This window comes from Ochotona curzoniae, unplaced genomic scaffold (assembly GCF_017591425.1).
Source record: "Ochotona curzoniae isolate NIBS_2020 unplaced genomic scaffold, NIBS_Ocur_1.0 contig_3622, whole genome shotgun sequence".
NCBI lineage: Eukaryota > Metazoa > Chordata > Mammalia > Lagomorpha > Ochotonidae > Ochotona > Ochotona curzoniae.
This window is the reverse complement of record NW_024465926.1, coordinates 4,163,794-4,189,001: the sequence shown is the minus strand read 5'-3', so window position 1 is coordinate 4,189,001 and position 25,208 is coordinate 4,163,794. Positions and strand designations below refer to the sequence as shown.

At 54.3% G+C, this 25,208-nt stretch overlaps 1 protein-coding gene across 1 annotated transcript in view; it reads left to right on the top strand.

Moving 5' to 3' along the window:
• The window catches only part of LOC121157883 (c-Maf inducing protein), a 184,094-nt gene that overhangs the window by 109,741 nt on the left and 49,145 nt on the right, over positions 1-25,208 (top strand). The window contains exons 2-3 of the mRNA XM_040982314.1: positions 14,035-14,160; positions 21,834-21,884. Coding sequence (XP_040838248.1) covers positions 14,035-14,160; positions 21,834-21,884 — 177 coding nt within the window. The remainder of the gene's footprint in view (positions 1-14,034; positions 14,161-21,833; positions 21,885-25,208) is intronic.

Genomic DNA, 25,208 nt, shown 5'->3' with positions numbered 1-25,208 from the left:
GGCAGAGTTGTACCACTTATGGGAACGCACCTATCTGCAGTTACATGACAGGTGGACCTCCTGCGGCCTGATGGCGAAGGCGGCCTATACCAGCTGTGCGTTAAACGCTCAACTGGCCCTCCAGTGATGGCATGTGTAACCATTGACTGGCACCTGCCCTGGACTCCTGTGAATCTACCCAGCAGATCTCTGAGCTGGTACAGGGTGAGACCAGGCACTTGTGATTCTGACATTCCAGTCCATTCCCATTCCCAGCCCACTCAGGGCCCTCGGGGTGACAGCAGGACCCTGGAGAGGTAGCCCCTGTGTGTACCATCCTAGCCACTTGCTGCTGGCTGACTCTGAGGAGTTGCTGTACCTCTCTGAGCTCCAGTTCTTTCCCACATTGTTGGTTCAAAGCATCATTCTCATGCTTTCCTTCCTGCTCCCTTCCTTCTTCCTGTATTTGCTGAAAGGCTCTGTACCCAGTTTGCTTTATGCTACAAGGGGTTTCTGGATGATGCGTTCCCATCACATCAGGCACTAGGGAGAGATGTTGGTCTCCCCCTTCCTCTGCCCTGGGGTATTTGGTGTCTGTTGAGGTCCCCAAGTGGACGTAGTGTCTCTGGGAGAGTCCCGTGCGCCTCAGCTTGTGGGCCATGTGGTTTTGTTCACATATAGGCTGGAGGGATTTATCCTCCAGGCTTGTCCCTGGGGGGATTTCTGCAGAACTTCCCTTATTTTTCCACTGAATGCAGGGTTAGGGCCAAGGCCAGCCCCTAGAAGGGGCATAGCTGGAGGCAGAAGAGGCTGGGCACTTGTCAGCAACATTCCCAGTTCACCCATGCACCCTCTGCAGTATCTCATGAGAAAGCACATATCCGACTCAACCTGGCATGTATTTGTCCTCCCTTTTGAATGACAGATTAGACATTGGCAAACCATGACAGACAGGGCCAAGCTGGCCCACTGCTTATCTTTGCAAATAAAGTTTTTTTTTTTAAACTAAAGAGCCAATCTAATTGGTTCTTTTTTTTAAAAAAAAGATTTATTTATTTATTTATTGGAAAGTGAGATATACAGAGAGGAGAGACAGTGAGAAAGATCTTCCGTCTGATGATTCACTCCCCAAGTGAGCGCAACACCCGATGCTATGCCGATCCAAAGCCAGGATCCAGGAACTTCCTCCGGGTATCCCACACAGGTGCAGAGTCCCGAAGCCTTGGGCCGTCTTCCACTGCTTTCCCAGGCCACAAGCAGGGAGCTGGATGGGAAGTGGAGCATCCAGGATTAGAACCGGCGCCCATATGGGATCCCGGGGCGTTCAAGGTGACGACTTTAGCCGCTAAGCCACACCACCAGGCCCACAAATAAAGTTTTATTGGAACACAGACACAATCACTTGCATCTTCAGAATAGTTGGGTAGTAGCAGAGCCTGTGTGACCAGCAAAGCCTAAAAATGTGCCATGTAGCTCCTTCCAGAAACACTGGCCAGCCTTTGGTTAGTGCCACGTGGCCTCATGGCTGATCTGCAGTCTGGCCCAAGTAGTGTGCTCATCTTCTCTGTCTCATTTTTCTCAGCTGTCCTGTGGGATCTTGCTGGTCCATGTCACATGGGCCATCCTAAGGAGTCAGTGGGAGGACATCTGACACATGAGAAGCATTCCCAGGACACAAACTAAGGTGATAGGTGGAAGGGCAGGCCCCAGGAGTTGGGGTTCCACAGGGGGGCGGGGGGCAGCTGGTGCCGGGAGGTCCCAGAGCCCTGGTACCTCTGTTGCTGAGCTACCAGCAGCCATGTATCCCTGGCTGAGTCACAACATCCCCTGGTGTCAGCTAAAGCCTATCTTCTGTAGACTCCCCAGTACATCACTGGTAGCTTGCTCCCAGGGCTCCTGTAGTGACTACAGTTGAAATAGTTGTGATGTTATACAAACACAGTCTCTGGCCTCTTGGGAGCCCACTCACCCTTTCCATATGAGCAACATGCTGTGGGAGGCCAGGGACGAAGGGGTCAGAAAGGGCCCTTTCTACCCATCAACACATGGGAGGAAAGGTTTGTAGCTTGTCATCTTGTCCTCCAGGACCCGGGCCTGCTAGTATCCCCTGGACTCGGAATCTGCATCTTCCCCAAGGCCTAATTAAAGATCGAAGAAAGGGCAACACTGCAGGGGAGATTGGAGGACTTGTTTGTCTTAAATGTGTTTATTTTCAAGAGTTCTTCCTTGTATTGGTTCATTCCACAGATGTCTTTGAGAGCCAGTGCTGTCCCAGGCAAAAGCCATGTGGGTGGCAGGGACCCCAGTTGCTGAGCCGTCACCTGCTGCCTCCCAGGAAGCATGACAGGGAGCTGGCATTGGAAGTAAAGCCAGGACTTGAACCAGGAACTCTGACGTATGATGCAGGCACCCCAAGCAATGAGCTAACTGCTGCGTGGTCGCCCACCTCGGGAGCTTGTCTTGATAAGCTTCCCTGAAAGTGCGTTACTGGGCTTACACACAAGCCTCCTGCCCTGCATGCTGAGAGTCCTACTGCTGTAAGAATAGTCTTGTCTCCACCTCATCTTATGTAGAAGAATGTTCCCTGTAGCCCAGACGGCTCAGACGTGACGTGCAGGAGGGGGAGCTGCTCAGCAGTGAAGAGAGTGGGTTGCAGCTTCCCACAGTACCAGCAGTGTCACAGGAGGACTGATGAACCAAACCAGCCAGATACAAAAGCACAGTTTCTCTGGGAGGGCGGTTGTGGGAAGTTCCAGAATGGGCCAAGCTCGCATGCTGCTGCGGACGCTCGTGTTCTGCCTCCTTCCTGGGAGTGTTGGGGTGCTCATGCCCCAGGCTGGCCAGAGACCACATTGGGGTGTGCGTGTCTGTGGCATGTCTGGGGGTTGTGCATACACCACCTGATGCACTCTCCCATCCACACTTTGTTTTAAAGAGATGGAGATGGAAAAGGAGAAGGAAGGAAGGAATGAGAAAATTCAGAGGATCGAGAGGTTTGGGCCGAAGAGGGCTGTGCCCTGTCTAGCTCACCTTGGGCGCCTAGCTGGGCCGTGCTCTCTAGCTGTATGTGCTCCAGGCTACGGTCACACACACTTGGCTGCCTGACTTCTGTGTTTTTTCCTCCTCTCTCTGCTTCTGGACCCACTCCATAGGGGACAGTGCTTGTCACCTGTCTTGTCATCACCTCTGTAAATATCTGTCTTTCTACCTTGTGACAAAGTCCCCTCCTGCATGCCCTCACTAACCAGGGTCCCACAGGCCTGTTCCTGAAGAGCAGGCCAGGACATGACTCAGTGGCCAAGGAAGTGGCCCTGAGTTAGCAGTTCTGGCTTCTGTGTGGCCTTTCCACTGACCAGCTGCACCCTGCAATTCACTGTAGGACAGCTTGAGTCCCCTCCCCTTGTTTGCTGAGGAGTGTCCTGGCAGTTCTTGCCTGGAGTGCCTGAGGGCCTGGCAATTGGGCATGTGCCCTGCATCCTGTCTGCCGTTGTCCATAGAAATGTATGCCCAGGGTGTGGAGCAGGTGCCGACACAGGATACCTCTATGTCACTTGGTCATCGGTTCTGCTGGCAAAGAAACTCACTGCCAGAGGTATCACAGTCAAATGTTGGGTACCCAGGTCTGTGTTCTTACGCCCACGTCACACCCTGGGTACCCAGGTCTGTCTTCTTATGCCCACATCACACCCTGGGTACCCAGGGTCTGTCTTCTTATGCCCATGTAGATGGCTGGGGGTGGAAGCATCTGACATGGAAATATCGGTCCTTGGTTCTATTATTAAACCTCTTGCGCCATTTGACCATAAAAGGGGGGAGCTGCTGTGGCCAAACCCATGATTAATGAGCCTGCAACCTGCTTCCTGCCCTCTCCATGAGGCCTGGGACAAGCCCTGCCCTGGCAGCCACTAAGGCCTGCTTTGGTGAGGCCTTGGCAATAGAATGGCCATCGGGGGGACAGGGAAGGTCTTCCTGCCATCCACATGATCCCACAGTCTCCAACGAAGGGGCACAGCCAAGATGGGAGAGCCTGGGGGTCTGGGCCCAGGTCATTGGCTGATGCCTCCTACTCAGATTGGTCGGCAGAGCTGGGTGGTCCTCCCTGGGCAGGCAGTGGAACATGTTGCCTGTGCCAGCATTTTGGCATAAGCCACTTTCAGTGGAGGAACCGGGTAAGCCCTGAGCAAAGCTGCCCCCTGTTCCATCTCCTGAGACTTGAGAATGATCGCCTTCCTCAGTGACTCCCTGCCCAGCACCATCATTCCATGCGACATATCCTGTTGGGGCGTCCAGGTGACAGCGTGGTCATAGTGACTCTTGCCAAGCCCTTGGGGAGGACTGAGCACGCCGTATAGGCCCAGTCCTATGGAATCATGTTCCACCAACTCTCCCAAAGGCAGGCCTACTCTTGTCTCTTTTCCCAGTTGTAATGTAGCTGACATGCCATAAAACTCCTTGTGTAAAGTTGCACAATTCAACGGCTGTTACTCTATCCACAAGATTGTGCAACTGTCACTACCATCTGATTCTAGCCCATTTCCCTGAGAAGGAAACTGCACACGCTTCAGCAGTCACTTCCTGTCCCTCCCGCCAGCGTTGGCACCCACTCCACAGCTTGCTGTCCTGGACATCACGGATGAGTGGAGCTACACATGTGTGGCAGTGTGTCTGGCTCCAGGCACTCAGCCCCAAATTCACAAAGGTCATTCACATTGTAGCAGGTGTTGGTGCTTCCCTCCTGTTTGTGGCTGGGTACTGGCACACCATGTGGACCGGGAATGTTTGGTTTATCCAGTCACCTGAGTTGCACAGGGGTGTAGGGGAGTCCAGGCCTCCCACCTCTCCTCCAACACGTGGCTTGTCTGAGTGGTTCTCCACACATCCCTGCTAGTGGAGGTAGCCGTGGTCTCAGTTTTACAACAAAGAAGGCAGAGGCTCAGCAGAGACCTGAGATCATATAGCCAGCTGTGTTGAAGCCCAGCTTTGGCCTTGAGAGAATATTTGATTTTCTGGCAGATGTCTTTTTATTGGACTAAGACTGACACATGGAAAAGCACATGCAGCATGTCCTGTTTGTGGCATTTATACAAAGACTCCGCCCCAGGCAGCCACCAACCTGAGCAGGAACCTGGAAGCACCCACTTTCCCTTTGTTAGACCTGCCTCTCTCTGGGGTACCCACAGGGTCTCTGGATTTGGGTGGTGTCAGACTGAACATCCAATATCCCAGACCTCTGGTCCCCAGGCAGACAAGACAATGGCCACCTGGCCAGCCAGCTCATGACCTGTCCCAGTACAACTTCCTGCTCTTGAACTTGGTGTAAGTGGGAATGTGCAGCGGCTTCCCCTGTTACAACTGTGTCAGCAGCCAGTTGTCTGGGTGGATCATCTCAGTGCTGCATGTAGCTGCAGGTGCCTCCCTCAGTCTGTGTATGCACACCCCAGTTGCTCCATCCATTTGTCCAGGCAATTTGGAACAAGGCTTATGTACAGGTCTTTGGGAGCATGTGTGTTGGCATCTCTGCGTGGGAGAGGAACCCCTGGACCAATGGGGACCCATGTGCACAGCTTTTACTGACCGCTCTGTACCGTTTGCAGAAGTTGCTTAAGGAGCTCACTGCCTCAAGGCTGGGGAGCATTCTGGGTGTTGGGTGTCCACAGTGTGCCTGTTGCCGTCTTCCCTCAGGGTGCTCTGCTGGAGAGTTTGTGGGGCCATAATGACCTGGCAGGAAGTGACCTACTACTAGGCTGTGTAGACAAAGGCAGGGCCTGAGTTCTGAAGGCCTCTGTGTGTGGTTGGGCGGGTCATGCACCATTTCTGATCTGTCCTAGGGACAGTGTCAGTACCTGCCTCCCTAGGTAGCAGTAGGGCCTGGAGGGCTGGTGAAGGTGAGCACGGCCGTGCAGGTGGGAGAGGTGAGAAAGGAGAACAGGCTGGGATGCTTGGCGCTCCCAGCCTGGGAAGGACTGGCTCCAGGACTGCAGAAGGGATATCTGGTATCCAAGTATTGCGAACTCCTGGGGCTTGAGTGGACAGAGCCAGTCCCCTCACTGAGACATCCTTCCCAGGTCCCTTGTGGGTTGATGCTGCTCAGCTGTGAATGGCAGGACTCGAGGTCTTAGCTGCTTGCCTGAATGAGCAACTGTCTCCATGCCTTATCTTTCTCCTCTGCTGCTCAGCAGCTAGATGGCTGCAGGGCCATAGCCCTCTTGCTGCTCTGGCCCCAGGCCTAAGTGTAGAGTTGCACATGGGAGGCCTCTGCTTGTTGAATGACTACATGACCACCTGACTTCAAGGTGACAGGCAACTCTTGCCTGGGGAGGGCCCTATAGGGGAAAATATAAATGACCCCCCTTAGTTCTGTGGCTGTGCAGCCAGGGTGGCCCCAAGGCTGGAACATGAGTTCCTGAAGCTGCCTGGACATGTGCTGGGGCAGCAGAGGATGCTGTCCAGGACAGAGCCACCCAGGAAAGGAGCTCCTACTCGTGCTTGACCGAATAACATGCAAGGGGGCTGCCTTCTTGAGACAAGAGATCTTCTCCTTTGCACATTGTTCTTCCCAGCCTGACATTCCAGGTTCCTGGGGTAACTGTTGTCACAAAGCAGGGGCACAGGCAGGCACGCTAGCAACAACGCCTGGAGAAACTAGCCACCAGATAGTGAGAGAGCAGGTGGACACCAGGAAGTATTCATGTCACAGTGGCAGCTCTGTCTGCCTTGGACTTTGAGATTCTGCTGGTGGGGATGTGGCATGCCACAGATGGTGGTAATACTGGCAACCCTGGGCCGCCAGGGGAGATGACAGTGCACTTGGCGGGCATCTTCAGTTGGCAGAAACAAGGGTTGAGGGTAGTTTGCAAGGTCTGTCAAGAAGTCCTGGACTGGTGTGACCAGCAGCAGATGGCATCTCTTCTCCATGCTTCTATTTCTTCTACAGCGTGTGAGCAATGGGGATAGACACTGCCCCCTGCCCCAGCATTGCTATGAAGATGAGGAGTTCATCTGTGTAAGCTCTTGGTATCGCACTGGCCACAGGGAGCTGATCCCTGGATGTGGTGGGGGGCATCTGTGCATTGCTGAGTTGGCAAGACTTAGTGAGGGTGGAGAATACATTGAGCTATGCTCCCATGGTCACTGAGAGGCCATGTAGTGGACTCCTTGAGGTATCCCAAAGGCAGAAACACAGCCAGGTGTCTGTGAGAGGATGAGCAAAGCACGGCCTCTCCATTGGTGACATTTATCTTCTGTCTGAAGGAGCATTGTTCTGATTTTAACTATAGGTTATAGCAACCTTAGGAACACTGCGTACGGAGCAGGCCTTGGGTGCCACAGTTTAAAGGCTCCTGGGAATGCCCCATATCCTGGCTCTGCTGTCTTTCCAAGCTTCCTGCGGATGATGCACCCCGGGAGGCAACAGGTGGTGGCTCAAGTCCTTGGGTCCCTGTTACCTGCAGGTGGAGTTTTGGCTCCTGGCTGTTACAGGCATTTGGGGAATAAGGCAGCCAGTGAAAGAAACATTTCTGAATAAATAAGTATTTAAATAATTTAAAGAAATACATGGGTTTAAAAAATCCATTAGGTAAAGCGAGCCAGATGCAAAGGATGGTGTGCTATAGGCCCTTGGTCTACATAATGCTTCACACAGGCGGGTCCGCAGACAGAGCAGGCTTGTGGAGGCCAGGGGTGGCTGGGCAGTGAGTGCCTGTGGCAGAGAGCTGACTTCCTTTGGGGTGATAAGAGAAGGTGTGCACAACACTGTGAATGTGCCAGAAGTGACACACTTTACCATGGCTAGTGGTCTCAATTTGTTCACGTGCAGCCGCAGGAGAGGAGGCCTTTTGGCCACTCCTCTCCAGACTGAGTCCATGATCCCACCGAGTACAAGGTTGGGGCATCCTCATTCCTATTAGGGCAAGACCAGGCTGGAAGGCGCCCCTCCATCCGACCTGTGGGTGCTCACACCCACAGCAAATCCTTGTGTCTGACTGGTGGGCTTCCCTGAGCTGCATTGCATGGTGCCACCGCTGCTGTCAGGGCTGTACACCCTTGGGACAGCCGTTGCTGAACTGCTGGCTGAGGTTGCCATGGCTCCCAAAGCCAAGTCCCTGGCAGGATTTTCTAGAGTATTTCTCCTTTAGGGATCCCAGAGCTTGGCCCCCTTCTGCTTGCTGGGCAAGCACAGGCACCTTGTAGCCTCCTTTGAGGGACAGCAGAGTCCTGATTTGTGGTGGCTCCTGGAGAGAGCACCATGGACACGGGCAGGCAGTACGGGTGTGAAGGGAGCCACGGGAGGGAGGCTGAGGTCCTCCAGCTGTTTGGTGTGGTGGAGGAAGGCGCTGATCACCTTCTTCCTGCCCACTCTAAGTGGGAAGTTGGCCAAGGGACCCATCTGGGGATGCATGACACCCTAGAAGGCCTCAGTATCCCCAAGTTCTGGGGTCATTGGGCCAGAAGTTCCCTGAGGACATAAAGGTGGGAGGATTACTCTCTTGGCAAACACAACACCCCAAACCACATCAAACCTTGGAATTCAGATCACTGATGTGTCTTCCGGCTGCCACAGGAAGGCAGTGTCCCCAAGAGCCAGGACCACCCTAGCTGCTGGGCTTCCTGGTGTCTAACACCAACTGGCGGGCACTGGGCTACCAAACAGGCACATTGAACTAGCCTGGGTTAGAATGTCCCGCCTAACAGGGCCCAGTCAGCTGGTGGCCCAGCACACAGGCCCCCCCTCATTCTTGCCCAGGGCTCCCCAGTTCTCTTTAATATGTCTCTAATGAGGGCAATTTGGCAACAGTGTAAAATATGCTCTTAGCCTTTGTCCTGGTAATTCCACTTCTGGGAATCTGGCCTAAGGAAATAATCCTAAATATAGGGCAGAAAAATGTGCTTCACTAGGATGTTCACCGTAGAGTTGTTTATAGTAGAGTGAACTGAGACGGCAGTGCTGTGTGCTGGGGGGAGCACTTGTGGAGGGCTCTGCAGCAATGGCTGTGCAGGGCACTCTGCAGGGGCGCAGGACACCTCAAGATGGGACGCTGAGAAAGGCCTCGTGAGAGCAGCTGTACTGTCTGCCATCCCACCCCCCAAAAAAATGCCTGGAGATGATCAGCCAGGCAATCCCAGAGGTGCCCAGGAGTGGTTTTGGTGGCCACGTCTGAGTTTGGACGTGTAGATGTTTCTTCCTATTAAAGGTGTCCAGATCTGGGCGTTGGGACACATGTGCGCCATTGAGCCCTTTCCCTACAGACAAAACAGAGAACCAGTTGCTCCCACAATACTCCTCACCCACCTGTGTACTGGCAAACACAGTGTCCTGCAAACACAGCACACGGGATATCTTGTTCTGCTCTTATGTTTAGGGGGAAAAAGCACACATATTTTAAAGACATATTTATTTAATTAGTTCTGTTATGTTTCATTTGAAAGCAGAGTTGCAGAGAGAGAGAGAGAGAAAGACTTTCTGCTGATTCACTCTTCACATAGCTACAAGGGCTATGGCTGGGCCAGGCCCAAGCCAGTGGACCTGGAGCTCTGTCTGGGTCCTTTGTGGGTGACAGGAGCCCTCAGGTCATTTCCCACTGCTTTCCCAGGTGCATTGTGAGGGAACTAGATCAGTAGTGGAGCAGCTGGGATTTGAACTGGTGTTCATAGGAGATGTCAGTGTCACAGGCGATGGATTAACCCCACTGTACTACAATGTGGTTTCTATTATAAACAGTTCCTTGGTCTGTTAATTGTTTTACTTCATATGAAGATACTTCAAAAAGCTTATGGAAAACTGGAATTTAAACATAAGTTTATCCAGGTATAAAAAATGGAAACCCACAAGTTGTTTCCTTTGTTTTTAAGGAGGGATAGGAACCACTGGTTCGCGCCCCCAGAGCCTGTAGTGGCAGGGCTGGGATGAAGCCAGAAGCCTGGCAGAGAGCCCAGCACTTGGGCCATCTTCTCAGCTGGGAGCAGAGCAGCCAGGACTAACCCAAGCTCCGGTGTAGGTTGCCAGAATCACAAGCAACAGCAGTGCCCCAGTGCCAGCCCCTATATGAAGTTTTCTCACGATACACATTTTTCCAGAGCCTTTCTGAAGGCTACCAGACATGCATGGTTATCAAACTTTTTTTTTTTGTATCAAAATAAATTTACTTTTTAAAATTTACTTTTTAATTCTATTTTCCTTGGGCTTAAAAAAAGTATTATGTAACTGAAAGATTCCCAACTGCTGGTTCACTCCCCAAAGCCAGTAGCATGCATGTGGGTGACAGGGACCCGAGTACCTTAGCCATCACCTACTGCCTCCCAGGTGTACTAACAGGACGGTGGATAGGAAGTGGAGGTGGAGCTGAATCCTAGGCACTCCAGTATGGGCTGTGGGCATCTCACAGTGGCATTACCCAATGCACCACAATGCCCATTCCTCTGTGGACTTTCTGAAGTGTCCCTGTATATTCTATGGAAGGCCTCCTCCTGTACACCCTGGACTCCTCTTGCATTTAGAAAAGGCTTTTCATATGCTAATCGCTCTCTGGGACACACTCCTCAGCACTGGGCTTCCCAGCCTCTTCCCTCGGTGGGGGAGAATTTCTTTGCCTGTCTAGTGACAGCTGCCCATGTGGGAATCTTCCCACTGCTGCTACAGTGGGAAGATCCCCTGTTCAGATTACCAGGGGATTATCCGTCACCTGTGAAACTGTCCCCACGGTGTCAAAGCACCCAGGGCAGCAGGGCTGCTTGTTCCCTGTTGGCCACACCTGTTCCAGAGAGCAGCGAGGCTCAAAGACCTTGACTCCTGGACCTCCCCATTTCCCTGCAAGCCTCCTGTGTCCCCACCCAGCAAGAAGAACAAGGGCGGTGGCTGCAGTTTATCTTTGCTGATCAGTGTTTTATTGTAGGGCAGTGTTGGTGTGGGGAGAAGGGGGCAAGTTGGTGCAGTGTTCCCAGGTGCACACAGCTTAGCTCTGGTGCGCACACCTCACACATACTTTGGATGCCGCTGTCACTGAAGCGAGGGCTGCTTTCAGTGTCCCCAGACCTGAGTGTGTATCTTTCCTGTCATGGACTCCATGGCAGGGACAATGGCTTGGGTTTCCCTTGTTTTGCTGAGTACCACCCAGGTATTTGGAGGGAAGACCCTCAGCTAGAGTTTGGTGGTTTTCTCATAGTTGAAGGTGGGCATGAATGAGAGGAAGACTTGGTCTTTTTCACTATTGCTCACTTTATAGAGTGTGTCAGGGTTCCAAATGGCCTAAACTCTTGGCAAATGGTTTGTCCTTTAATGCTCTCAATAAATTTGTCAGTCAAATATTCATCTTACCGAAGGAGGAAGATGGCCCAGAGAGGTGCACAACTTGCCTGACGACACACAGCAGTTGGCCCAAACACAGGTCTTATCGGACCCTAAGAAAGCTCCACTAGTGACCCAGCCCCACTCCAAACAGTGAGGAAGCCACGCATGCACCTTTTCACAGCCGTGTGTATTTATATCCAGCCTTTTCCCAAAAAGCCTCGATTGCAGTTCAGGTAGGGTCACAGGAAAGAAGCAGACGGGAGCTGTGGCCTGGAGCTCGCTCCCGTGAAACAGCACAGGCCACTGTAGCTCGCATTCATGTCCCGGAGCGTGTGGTCATGAGCTTGGCGCCTGCAGGTCACATATCTCAGCCTCTCCAAGGAGGCCATGGTGGCCAGCAAAAGCCCCAAGGTGCACCGTGTGGTACCCAGGGTAGCGGGGCCAGTGTCTACGTGGGCTAGGTAATCCAGCATATTTCCCCTTTCCGCTGCGCTGTGCACATCCTGTGCGCCATGGCACCGTGGCAGTGCCCCTGGTTTCTGTTACATCTGTGTCCCTGTGGTCTGGTGACTTCACACCTGCTCATGGCCACCTCTCAGCCTCTCATGGGAGTCCCCAGCAGCACCAAGGCAAGGCCATCAGTGCCTCCTGAGACTCTGGGCAGCTGCCATTGCTTCCTAAAATAGGATTTTCCATTTAAAATGGAGAGCCCTCCCCAAATGCCCACATCAGTTGGGGCTGGTCTAGACTGAAGCCAGGAACCCTGAGTTTCATCCATGTTCTAGCGTGGATGGCAGGAAGCCAAGCACTTGGGTTGTCCTCTGCTGCATTCCCAGGCACATCACCAGGGACATGGAGCAGAAGTAAGACAGCTGGGATTCAAGCGCGTGCTTCGATATGGGGTGCTGCTGTTGTGGGCAGCAGCTCAGCCTTCTCCACCACAACACTGGTCCTTTTACATATAATTTTTAGAAAGTAGCAAGAAATCATCTTCCTGAGGGTGTTGGCACCAGTTGGTTGTAATACAGAGATGCCCACTTGCCTCAGTTTACTTAGTGCCATGCACATCGGCTTGTTAGCACAGCAATCATCTCCTAAGTGGCGAACACCAGCTGTGCAGGCACAGGGAGCGGAGCAGGTGAAGGTCTTTGCTCTGATGGACTGAGCCTCTGGCAGGGGAGACAGATGATCAATATTTGAACTTGGTGGTTAGGGACATAAGTTTAGAGCCAACCACCGAGCCCTGGTGTTCGCCGATAGTGCCCAGGACAGGTCGTGTCGTTAGCGCTGAGTCATTGATTGCTGAGCACTGATAGCGTGGCAGCACACTCATGGGGCACTGGGATGGGCAGAAAGAGGAAGGGCAGGCCCATGAACTTGACTTTGGGGAGCAGTGTGTCATGGGCCACAGCAGCCACTGGGATGGTGGCCTGGACACCTCTTGTCAGTACACTGGGGAGAAGAGAGAGGATACAGTGCACTGCTGCCTCCACCTCCCTGCCCGCCCTCAAGGCTTAAGCAGCCTTCTTGCCCACTTGCAGCCACGTGGGAACCTGCAGGCTGTCTGCCTTCTGCTGCCCTTCTCCCAAGTGTGTTTTCCTGCAGCACTGTCAGTGATAGCCCTGTGATACCCAGGCCACAGCTGGAGCTGCAGGCCTCGCCACACCGGCCTGCCAGCCTCTGTAGGTGGCTCAGCCAGTCCTGACCACTCACAGCTTACAGAGTGTAATAGATACTCAGTAAATACCCATTGAGTGAATGAAAGAATGAATGGAAAAAGAAAAAAATTGATTGGTCCCTCTTCCTTCTTGAACCCACTGCCTGAGCATGTGAACAGAATTGAGATATTTGCAGGAGTCTGCTCTCGGCCTCTCCCTGCCCACCACCGTAGTCAGCTTGGGTAGGTGGACACTGAAGTGGAGAGCCTTAGTCTGAGGGTGAAAGTCCCATGTCGGGCCATGGGCTTCAAGCAGCATTGCCCTCCCCTGTGGCACAGCGTAGTAGGCAGGACACTGGTCCTAGAGCCCAAGGGCTGTGCCCAGTCCTGACTGGGTTGCACTCAGCGGAAGAACTGTCTGAACCTCAGCCTTACATGTGCAGTGCAGGTGGCCCCTGTGCTGGGTGGTAATGAGCACCCAAGGGCGGGCCCAGGGGAGGCTGCAGCCAGGCTGGGTGATGGGATCTGGGGGAAGTGGGCTCCTCACCCCAGGGGTGCTGTCAAAATAGGAGATGCCAGGGTGGTGATGTGCCCTTTTGGGGGACCAGGAATGGGTTGAGTTTGAGGTGTCAGTAGGTTGCTGTGGGGAGCCCCGGCATGGAATTTTTGGTTGGGCTGCTGAGAGCCATTGAAGGACATCGTGCGTGAGAGTGGGAGTGTGGAGTTTGTCTTCTGCAAACAAGGGTGTGGATGCTGAATGGGAAATGTGTGGCTGGCAAACAGGAGGAAGGAGAGAACCCTTCCTTCCCCTCCAACCCTGGGTTGGGGAGGAGGCAGCTGTTGCTGCTGTCTGACCTGTGGGCTGCCAGCTGTTCCCTGAAGATCGGAGCTAAACCCCGGCTCGGTGGTCTCAGGCCCTGCTCAGCCCATCCCAACACTGTACCTTCAGTCACACCTCCCCTGCAGCCCCTGGTCCCCTGGGATGGCCGAGTTGCTATCCCAGTCTCACCTGCATGTCGCCAGGGTGGGGATGATCACAGGGCCCCTCTCGCAAGCTAGGGACATTGTGCCTGCCCTCCTAACCACGGGCATCTCTTTTCTGTCTCTACTATAGCCAACCGGGTACATGGAGAACTCCGTTTCCTACAGCGCAATCGAAGATGTGCAGCTGCTGTCCTGGGAGAACGCCCCGAAGTACTGTTTGCAGCTCACGATTCCTGGGGGGACCGTCTTACTGCAGGTGGGTCCTGGAGCATGTGAATACGCGTGTCGCTCTGCCACCTCCCCCATCCTGCAAGGGACAGGGCCAGCTGTCAGGAGGCACATGTGGCAGTGGGGATGAACCCAGGTGTTTGAATTCTGAAGTAGAAGGCCATTAGCTGGAGACAAAGAGGCGGGAGTGTGCATGAATCAGGCGCTTGCTGCATGTGTTCTTCGCTGAGCTCCCTTCGTGACCTTGTAGACGACCTCCATTTCTCACGTCAGAGAGCAAAGGCACCCCGGCCAGCTGCCAGGCCTTCGAAGGCCGTGAAAAGAGTGGGAGCAACAGGGGCTGCTGTTTGCAAGGAGTGAAGTTTCTTCCTCCTCCTTGAGCTCAGTGTTCAGAGTCCAAAGGAATCATACACTGTCTTCTCAGAAACAAACGCACTTCCTGTGAGTGTGTGGTCTGGTCAGGCTCATGGCTGGAAGTGACACAAGCATTACTCAACGTTGTGAGGCTGAAACAATGTGCAACACACTGACTGTCCGAGTATCGGGGAAGTCCCAGTGTCATCTTCAGGCTTAGCTGGATCCAGGGGTCAAATAATCTTGCTGATACTCAGCAGCAGCTGCTGCTGTTCCTGGCTCTGTGGCTGTCAGGTGGGCTCTCACCGTGTCAGTCCCCACTCACATCCTTAAAGCATGAACATCCCCTTCGCTTCTAGTACCCCGGATAGAATCCTGGGGAGGGATCCACGCCTGGAGAAGGCCCTGTCCTGGAGTGTCCACCCGCCTTGGCCAGGCAGCTGTGTGCTCTGACCAACCACCTTTCCAGGACCAGTCAGGAGGTGTGGGTGAGCCCGGCAGGAGGAAAGCAAAGTGAAGGGTGACTGGTGCATCTAGGAGACGTGCAGCGTGACATGTCAGCGAGTCGAGACTCCGCACCCAGGCCAAGTGCGCCCGCCCTCCTGCTCCTGCCAGCAGGACCCAGAGCTGCTGCAGCCTGCCTTGCAGAAGCATTTGCTTTCAAAGCCTGCATCTCTCCAGGGAAACTTGCCCTTGGCCCAAAGAGATGCCCCTGAAGCGACATTAGAAGCGGCACTGGATTGTGCCGTGGTGCTGAGGCTGAATCACCATCTCACCAGAGCAGGCTGCCCAGGGTAGGCATTGAGCATTGGCCAGGTAGAGGTGTGTAGGGGCATGCAGTGGGGTTGAGCGGTATGGGGAGCGCTTTGGCAGAGAGGTGTTGGAGCCAGGCCTGAATGTGTGGGTGTTTGCTGTGGTCAGAGGGCCAGATTCAGGACTGCGTACACAACCTGGGATACTGGGGAGGGAGGCTTCATTTTGCATGCCTTGTTTGAGCCGCTGAAAGCTGTTAAGGTGCGGGGGTGGGCATTGAAGGGAGGAGGGGTTGTGCGGGATGTGTCTGTGATCAAAGCAGATGGGAAGGAGGTGCCTGAGCCCCCTCCCTGGGCCTGGTGGACACAGCTTCCTGGTGGGTATGGGGGCTTCCCTTTATCCTGAGTCACAGCTGCAGGGCCGAAGGTGATGGCTTGCCCTGCCAGGCCTGGTGGGGTCTGTGGCAGGCAGTGGTTTCACATCAGAGTTCCCACTGTGGATGCACCAGGTGGGTCGGTGGGCAAGGGGACTCACTGTCCCCTGGCTCCTGTGGTTAGCACCACCAGAAACAGGAGCAGCAGGGGAGGAGGAGGCAGTAGCAGCGACAGCCAGCAGCTCCTCAGGCCCAGAGCTGCACTCAGACAGAGTGAGGGAAGCAGCCACCAGGCAAATCAAGGTGGGTGTGGCCCCTGCTGGCTGAGGGTCTCTCTCTGGCTGCTACTGTCCTCAGTGGAGGCTGAGGGCTCCTGCCTCATTTCCTCACCCCCCAACCACTTCTCAGGGAGCTGTGTGGCCAGTGCAGCCTTCCTGTTCTGTGCCCTGGGAGACAGGCTGCAGGCTGGGAGGTGGTGTGGTCTTGAAGAGGCCTAGGCCTAGTGGGGGCGAGGGTAGCACCTGAAGCACAGGGCCCTGGGTGTTCACTCCCTAGGGGCATGCAGGGATTTCTGGAAGCCCCGGGGGGGGGGGCCTGTGTCCCCTCCCCGACCCAGCTGGCCTGGTGTTTTCCTGCTGCTCCATTGCAACATCCCTTGGTCCACTCCCCCTCCCCATTCCCCTGCATCCCATCCCCTGTATCTTTTTCGTTAGTGTCTTCCCCAGGCCTTTCTCCACAGCAGAGCACCCCCACCTGAGTCCCCATCTCACTCCCTGTTCACCTCTTCTCTCCTCTCGGCTTCTCCAGGACCTCCTGACAAAACCGCTGTTTGGTTAGTGCTTGAGCCTGTGCTGCCCAGAGGCCTGACCTGTTAGTTCAGGACAGGTTCAGAGCGGGTTTCCCGCACTCATGCCTTCTCCCCAGCTTGGAGACCCTGAGAAGTGTGTCTGCACAGGATCTAGCTGCTGTTTTTGGAAGCCCCGTGTTCCCAGCAGGGACTCCTCCAAGGCCAGTTACTAGACTCTGTGTCTGAAGGAAGGGCCTGCACAACCTCCTTCCTCCCCAGCAGCTTTTCTGCTAGCATCTCACTGCATGAGTGCAGAAGCAGTGTAACAGGCACGTCCTGGGACTGCTCCCTGCAGGCTCCCAGTGCAGGGAGCGCAAATGTCTTCCCAGCACTGGGCCTGGCAGTTGGTTTTTCACCAGAGGAGGATGGCCAAAACCTGCTACTCCACCAGGAAGGGCTCAGGTGAGGTGGGAGTAGGAGACCCCCTCCCTTCCCCAGGAGCACCTGCTGCTTTCTGGGCCGTCTGCAGATCTGGCCCCTGCTTGTCGGCCATGTTCCCAGAAGCCCCGTGGGAGGCTAGCCAGGCAACTCTATCTCGCCCATTGGCAGCAGGGCAGGGACAGGGACAGGGTGGATCCCTTGCTTCCTAGAAGCTGCAGAGAGACTTTTCCGGTCAGTCAGCAGCACTGTTGTCCCCATGAGAAGCTGGGCTGGAGAAGGGGACCTGGGACTTTGGGACAGTCCCCCACCTCGCTCCCTTGGCTGTTTTCCTCCCTTCCCCATACAATGCACAATGAACGAGAACTTGGCAACTTTCAAAGAGGAAATGAGACAGATTGCCTGCAGACAGCCCTTTTAATATCTGAGAGGTTGATCACCAGGAGCAATGGAGAGAGGGCCTGAGCTGGCCTGACACTTGTCCTAGTGTGGCGACCTGTTCCACAGATGAGTGAATGAGTCCTCCTCCAGGTGACCTCGGGTGCACAGCTGTGCCTGGTGTTCCTGCTGAACTGGGCTGCCCTGGCTCAGTCACCAGCTGGACGGTGTGGGGCTGGAACCATCCTGCCCACGGTCCAGCCAGCTTTCCCCACAGCTGAAGCTACTCCAAGGTGCCTGCTACCACCCTGCAGCCTCTCTCCCTCTTTGAAACTGGTTGAGCTGGTGGGAGAAACAGCCAGTTAACAACCTAAGCGTGATCTGTCTGGTTCCATCAGCCACAGCCCCCTCTTGTCAGAGATGCTGTAGGCAATTCCCTTATTTTCAGGGAAGGAGGACAAATCCTTCCTCCCCTACTTCCTTCACAGGGCAGTCACCTGATGGGACAGCGTGGGAATAATGCCCTCTGACTTCCAGTCTGAGTCATAGGACGCCAGGAGTGGCAGTAGAGATAGCAGGTTGGGACTCAGACTGGCCTGAGTTCCAGCTCCAGTCTACTATACCTCCACACCACAATGGCAGGAAGAACTTCTGGCAGCCTCATATTCCTTTTTATTTTTATTTATTAACAGAGGGAAAGGCACACAAAGAGCTCTTCCATCTGCTGGTTCAGTCTGTACATGGCTGTAATGGGCTGGGCCAGGCTGAGCAGCCAGACCAAACCAGCGTCTCTGTGTGATGCTGGTGTTGGAGATAGCTACTTAGCCCATTGTACCCCTCACTGACCCTGGGCCTTGTCTAGCTGTGGTTGGACCCAGTGGTTGTCTTGTTGGGTATTGTGGGGACAGGGTTTGTGCGAACGTTTAGCACCACACCTACTGCATGGTGGGTGTCTGAGAAAGCATTGCCATGACTGCATCTAGAACCTTAGATTTGAGTTGGGGAAGAGAGGGGGTTGGGGTCTCACAGGGCTGCGTCAGCAGAGTGGATGCAATGGCGCTCCATGGTCTGTTTGTTCTTCCCTCTCATGTGCCCATCTGTCTGCTTAACATGCATCCTCCCATATACCTCTGTATCTGTGTGCCCCTCACTCCCGTGGCCACATAGCCTGTCATTCATCCCTTGCACATGTCAGCCAGGCTTGCCTCCTCAAGCCTTCCTCCAGGTTCCCTGAATGTGGTAGTACAGAAGTCCCACTTGACCTCTGACCTCCCCAGTCTCAGGAGGAAAACCACAAGACAAACCCATTTATTGATGAAGGGGGTGAGGATCCAGGCAGGGGAGGGGCCGGCAGCCCCAAGCAGTCATCTGGAGAAGAGGCATCTCAGGTGACTGTGCAGGGGGTCAGCACAAGGTCACAGTCCCTTGACAGATGAGCCAGCAGAAGCTCAGATTCCACATGGCAAAAGCAGCATGTTGCCCTTATGCCACGGTCTGCTGTGCTCTGCTGAACCCTACTCTTATGCTGCCTGCTATGGGACATTTCTGCCTAACAGGGCAGGGAATGTACTCTGGTCCCTTTTGCCCAGAGGGGCCAGGTCATGGCAGGATCACTTCAGCTCGCCTTATAGTGGCCTAAGCAGGTCACGTGGCCATGCATACCAGGGGAAAGCTGGGCCAGCACTGGTGATGAACTGCAGCCAGTCTTAGCATCCAGCTCCTACCCAGCCTGCCCATCCATGGCATGGTCCACACCTGCCCACACAGTGTCTGCAGTGTGGGATGCATGTGTGTTTCTGTGTGTGTCTATGTATGTTGGTCTGTGTGCAATGTTTTGGAGGGTGGTCTGTGGGTATTTGCGAGTCTGTGCCAGGTATGTGTGATATGTGTATGTGTGTAGTGACTCTGTGTCTGAGGGTGTGTGTATAGAGTTGTGGGGGCTTCTTTGGGTATCTGAGTCTGTGGAATGTGTGGTGTCTGTGGGTGTGTGCATGTATGTGTGAGCCTGTGTATGTGGGTTTGTGTGGAGTGTATACATGTGGGGGTCTGTTAGTTTGTGGTGTCTACTTAGATTTCAGGTGGGCATCCATAGCTTGTCTCAGGTTCTCAAAGGGTTCTCTAAAGTCAGAAACTGAGACCCCTGGGCTGGGAGATCCTCACAGCTCCTCCGCCTCACTGGTGTGCAGTGGGACAGGTGTGGGCAGCCCACAGTGCCTACCAGGATGCCCTCACCCCTGCCTGTCTGCACATCACTTGCTCCATAGCTAGAGTCCCTGACCCAGCCCTGGTGGCCTGACCCATGCTGTTGGCTGCTGGGTATGGGCTGCCCAGCCCAGTGAAGACTCCAAAGTCAGAGGTGCTAGACTGGGAAGAGCTGGGCTCAGCTATTAGGGAGGCTGCATCTGTGTGGATCTGGCTGGCCCAGCAGGCTAGGGAGTCTCCTGGTCACCATCTGCCACCTGCTGCCCTTGAGGCTTTTCTGCTTCTTTCTCCATGTCTCCTGCATTCCCAGGATCCCCTCCCTGGCAGAAGCAGGCACTGCTCATCAGCATCTCCAAGGGAACCCGACCACACCACTCATTCTTTCAGGCCCCATGGGGACAGTGGCAGGTAGAATATACTTGGTCCCCTCCCTGTGTTGTGATCAGTGGATGAGGAGAAAGAGCACAGCCTCCTCTGTCTCCTGCCCCTGTGAGGCTTGGCCATTCCATCCAGTGCCACCCCGGGGGCCCACTGTGCATCCTCAGGGTCACGTCCACACTGTACACCTGGCCATACCTCTTGTGTCCTTTGCTGCTGAGATAGATGAGCATGACTCTGTGTTTAAAATTATGCAAAGCGTGGTCACTGTGGTCGGAAGTCCTGGCTGAAACCAAGGTGTCAGTGGGGCTGCTTTCTTCTGAAAGCTCTGAAAGATGACCTCTCCTTGCTGTGTTTAGCATGTGCAACTACCTGACTTGTGGCCCCCTGACTTGGCCATCCTCTGCTTGCCTCTGCCCTGGATAGTCCAGCCAAACTGCCCATCCTAAAGATCCATATCCTCCCTCTTCCCCTCACCCCACCTCCACAGTTCCTTGCCACATCAGGGAGCTCATTCACAGCTGACTAGGAAAAGGACAGCTTGTGGGCCAGAGGTGCTGGAGCCAGCTGTAGGCAAGGAACCCTGTGGCAAGGAATCTCCCCCCAGCTCTGGCCCAAGGACACCACCTTGGTGTGGAATCAGCCCAGGCCAGGGGTCTATTGTTGAGCATTGATCAGCACACACTGGCCATGACTGCCCCAGACAGCTGCTGTTGGTCCAGCATGTGCATGTGTCCCATGAGCACCTTCCCTGGATCAGTTTATTATTTGCTATGTACTTTGTCATCCGAATGAACAAGAAGTGTCATGAGACCCAACACCCGGTCGGTGTTGATGGGTGGGAGCCATCCCCCCCTTGGGCAGCTTCTCCCCTCTGACCTGGACAGACGCCCTCGGCTTGTGTCATTGAAGACCACCAAGAGTATGGGGTGAGCCTCTGTGGGGTTTGAAATGAGTCTTAGCTGCACCTGCCACCTAGCTGGCTTGTTTGTTTAAGATGATTGGGGGACAAGAGGGGTCATTTGTGGCAAGACCCAGATGTCTGTGAGTGTAGGTGTCTGAATCTGTGTGGACTGGAGGTAGACTGGTTAAGATCCCTGTGAGCAGAGTGCCAAGTCCAGGGGTCTGATGGACAGTGAAGACTGTTTGTTTGGGGCATGGCGAGAGGGGAACTGAGAATGGTGCTGTGCTCTGGTCTGCAGCATGCTTTGGCTCAGCTGGGCTCAGTGCCCATGAGCCCACTGGGAAGGGGTCAGCCTCCTGACACGGCAGTAATCACTTCTCAGGGCTACACGCATGAACATGGGGTGGGCACTGCATCTCATGTAGCTAAAGCCGCCAACATCACTGTTGTTAGCAGGGCTGCTAGTGGGGAAGGTGGAAGCACTGCAGGCAGCAGGTAGGCCGTAGCTCCCTCAGGCTACATCGTGTTTGAGTAAACTTGACAATGGCAAGGGTGGTAATGGCACAGGTGGCCGAGTGCCACTCCATGTCCACTGGAGGACTCATTCCCACCTCTCAGAGAATCCTTGCAAAGGTGAGGTTGTTAACCACATTGTGCTGATGGGAGAAGGCAGTTTGAGCTGCTCAGGGCGCCAGGCTGAGAATCAGGTTTCATTCCTGTCCTGTTGGCTTTCACCTGCATCTGCCCAAGTGAGGGCAGACACCCCTAGCAAGGCATCATTGAGACTGATAAGAACATAGGTAGATGCCAGAGGCCCAGCCCTAAGGCAAGCCTGGTACATGGAAGGCCCCAGTTCCTAGCATCACCACCACCTAGCTTGCAGCCAGTTCACCCCAGCCCCTCCTGTGATGCCCGGATAACACCATCCAGCCAACAAGGTTGAAGCAGACACAGCACACACAAACAGCGGCCAAGTCTCATGTTCAGCCAAGTCCATGGTGAGCACACACATCTCCCAAAAGCTCGCTAGGGTCACAGGGCAGGACAGACTGGGGCTTGCTTGCTGGGCCTGTGAGATGCTCTGAGATGCTGCAAGCTGGTAACCACCTTGCCATCCTGTTTTTGTCCTTGCAGGCTGCCAACAGCTACCTGCGAGACCAGTGGTTCCATTCTCTGCAGTGGAAGGTAAGTTCTGCCCCAGCTGTTCAGCTGTGACATGGCTGGGAGGGTGTGAGTCCTGTGTGATCCACGGCTGGGAGGAGGATAGTCCAGCCAGGTGTGTTATGCCAGGCACTTCCTCCTCCAGTGTCTGATCTCTGGCTCTGCATACTGACCCTGTGTTCCTGCCCTGATGCCTGCTGGCCTGATAGCCAGGAGCCCTACAGCTGTTTGCTGGCTTCTTGAAGGGTCTTGGGACTGCTCCCTCCTGCACTGAGATGACCAGGGAAACCCAGACTTCAGGGGCTCCAGGTGCCTGGTTGGACGTAACTTCTGAAAACTGCACACTTGTCTGCTTGCCCACTCGCTTTTTCTGTGGGCTTCCCTTCTGTTCGGTTGTCTGGTGGGATCCCTGGCACAGGGAGTGCCATGGGCAAATGTCTGCAACAGGGTCCTTGGACACCCTGGCGTGGGGTTCCACTCTAGGGCCAGCTGGTCGGCCTTGCCTTGTCTCCCTGTCACTTTCTACCTCCTGATGGTTCTCGACACAAACTCTGACAAGCTGTTGTGGCCCCGGGAAACCAACAGGCAGTGACCGGGATGATTGGTAGCCATCCAAAGCTGTTGTCCTCATAGAGCCATGGAAGATGGCCGGCCGGCCTACATGGACATGGGAGGGCCACGGACAGGCTCAGGGTTTCTCTCATGCCTATGCAGGGACTCTCACCTCAGCAGGCAGGATGCACAGATACAACCCTGGGGAACTGTGACCCCCAGCCCAAGGGAGGCCTCTCCACTGCTTCCCAGTCAGCTGCCCATGCTCTCCTTTGGATCCATTGGGAAAACCCCAGAAGCTGAGTAGGCATCTCCGGTTTAGCTGCAAAGGAGAAGAAACTACCTCTTATGAGCTTCTGCAACATGCCAGGGCCCATGCCAGGCCCTTCATATCCATCTCGCTATCTCTACAACCTCGTGAGCTCCATTGCCACTGTTGCTCCCATTTTACAAGTGGGAAAGACGAGGCAGATGCAGTCCAAACCCCTTGGGGATAGTAAGGGACCAAGGCGCAGCTCACATGCATCTTCCCAGCACCTGTCTGTCCTGGGTGCAGTTGAGTAGGAAAGCACAAGAAGGCTTGGGAAGCATACCTATTCATGACCTCAGCAGGTGCTGCTGAGAGTTCATTTCCATGGGAGGACCATCCCCAGTGACTGGTTCTCAGTGTGCCCAGGTACAGGAATGCCCCAGGAAAGGCAGGCACAGATCAGGATCTGGTGGTTGTGTGTGGCAGTTAGAAGCTAGAGAAGTCAAGAGCAAGAAACATAGCTGGTGTTGGTAGCTGGGGGCCAAATGACCCCAGGACCTCCTCAGAGAATCTTCCATCTGTTTCTCTCGGTCAGTGACAGCCTGACTTCCATAGCTCACGACAGGGCAGAATGGACTTAGAGAGACACCATCTCCCTGGCAGACTGGGGAGAATGCCTCATCCAAACTGGGTCAAGTTCAAGGCCGGTGGGGGAGGCTGTCTTCAGGGGCATCTACAGGGCTCTGCTCTCTGCATTGCCCTGTTGAACATTCTCCACAGCAACAGCCAGTAGGCCATACCTGTGCAGCCTGTGACTTGTCACCTGGCCCCAAGGGATGACAGCCTGGGCACGGAAAGCAGAGTTTCAGGGGACACTGGACAAACTTGCAGCAATAAGATGTCAGGGTGTGCACAGAATTGTCTCAGGCAGACCTGGACACACTCAGTTATGACAGCATCCAGCTCTATTGGTAGTTGGTAAACTTAATCCGTTAGACAAAACAGAACAAAAGGAGCAAGGGAACCTAAGCCAGGGACGCTCAGGAATCGTCAGATGCCCAGTGGTCTGCCAGCCATTCTGCCTGGTAGAGGAAGGCAAGCTTTATGGTCCCTGTGTAAGCGTGGGCTGTATCTTAAGTACACATGACACACTGGCTGTTTTTCCCTTGGCAGATGCCCTCAGTACCCCCTGCAATAACTTAAGTATGTTGCCACCAGGTGGCAGTGGTATCTTAGTAGTGCACCCTGATTTGAGTCCTGTGACCCTTTGCCACTGCCTCATGCAGTGAGCTGGGAGAACTAGGTTTGAATCCCAAGCCTGTTGCTCTGTGGTCCTGTGGTCTATGTAGATTCCAGCAAGCACCCATTTATTTCAGGACAGTTACTGAGTCCCCACAGTATGCCAGGCCTGCCTGGCTAAAGGCTTTCTAATTCACTGTCAGTCAGCAAACAAGGGAGTCGAGGCCCAGAGTAGGCAAGGGAGTGAGCTGGCTCAGGCCCCTCTCCCCCTTGCAGTCCTATCCCAACCCTGGCCTAAGTATCCCAGAAGAGTCGAGGAAGGTAACCTGCATGACAAAGGCCTTTCCCAGGATCCCAAAGTGGCCCCCTGCCCTGAGTGACATCTGCACCCTCGAGCCACTTGTTTGCCCCCTATTGAGTCAGTGGCCTGGGTCCCACAGGTGAAGGATGTGGCCAGGGGCCACCAGCTCCTTCCTGTGACGGTCACAGACATTCTTCCTCTTGATCAGCTGCAGCACAGCAGGGATCACATGCCCATTGCGTGTTCAGAGCCACCACTGGGGGTGAGGGTGTCCCCCTCGGGGCCGGGGCGGTGCCCAGCTTCTCTCTTCCCCTCCAACCATGCCCTCTGGAAGGTAAGATTCTCTCACTCCCACTCCCACTTCACCCCATCCATGGAGAAAGGCTCTGCTTTCCCAGGCAGGGTGCTGGATGGGAAGCGGGGCCGCTGGGATATGAACTGTATGGCATCCCGGCGCGTTCAAGGCGAGTAACTTAACCACTATGCTACTGCGCTGGGCCCCCTAGCTAGGCTTTTATTTCTTTTAAATTATTGCAGTCAATTTCCAGATTAATAGTTGGGGGTGGAGTGTGTGTCTGTGTCTTTGGATAATTTGTCTCCAAAGGAATAGTTTGGTATTTGCTTGTGAGTCAGGGCTACCTGCCTTGATCTCTCAGTCCTGGCTCAACAACCTGCTGGTTGTGTGACCCTGGACCAGTTATTGTCTCTTTGGATTGCCTGTCCTGAATAAGATGGATTCATTCCCAAACCGAGTCCACTTAAGTCCTCTTGAGGATTGAGTAAGCTGGTAGCTGTGAAGAATCTCAGCAGCACCTGTGAAGTGGTGGTCCCCAGGACATGTTTATCCTTCATCTTCTCTGATGACCAGGGACCTGATTTCCCTTTGCTTAGAGGATTTTAGAAGAGAAAGCTCTAAGGGTTGGTAATAGGTTATAGTGAGTTAAGACACCACCTCCCATGCTGGCATCCTATGTGAGCACCAGTTCAAGTCCCAGTCATTACATTT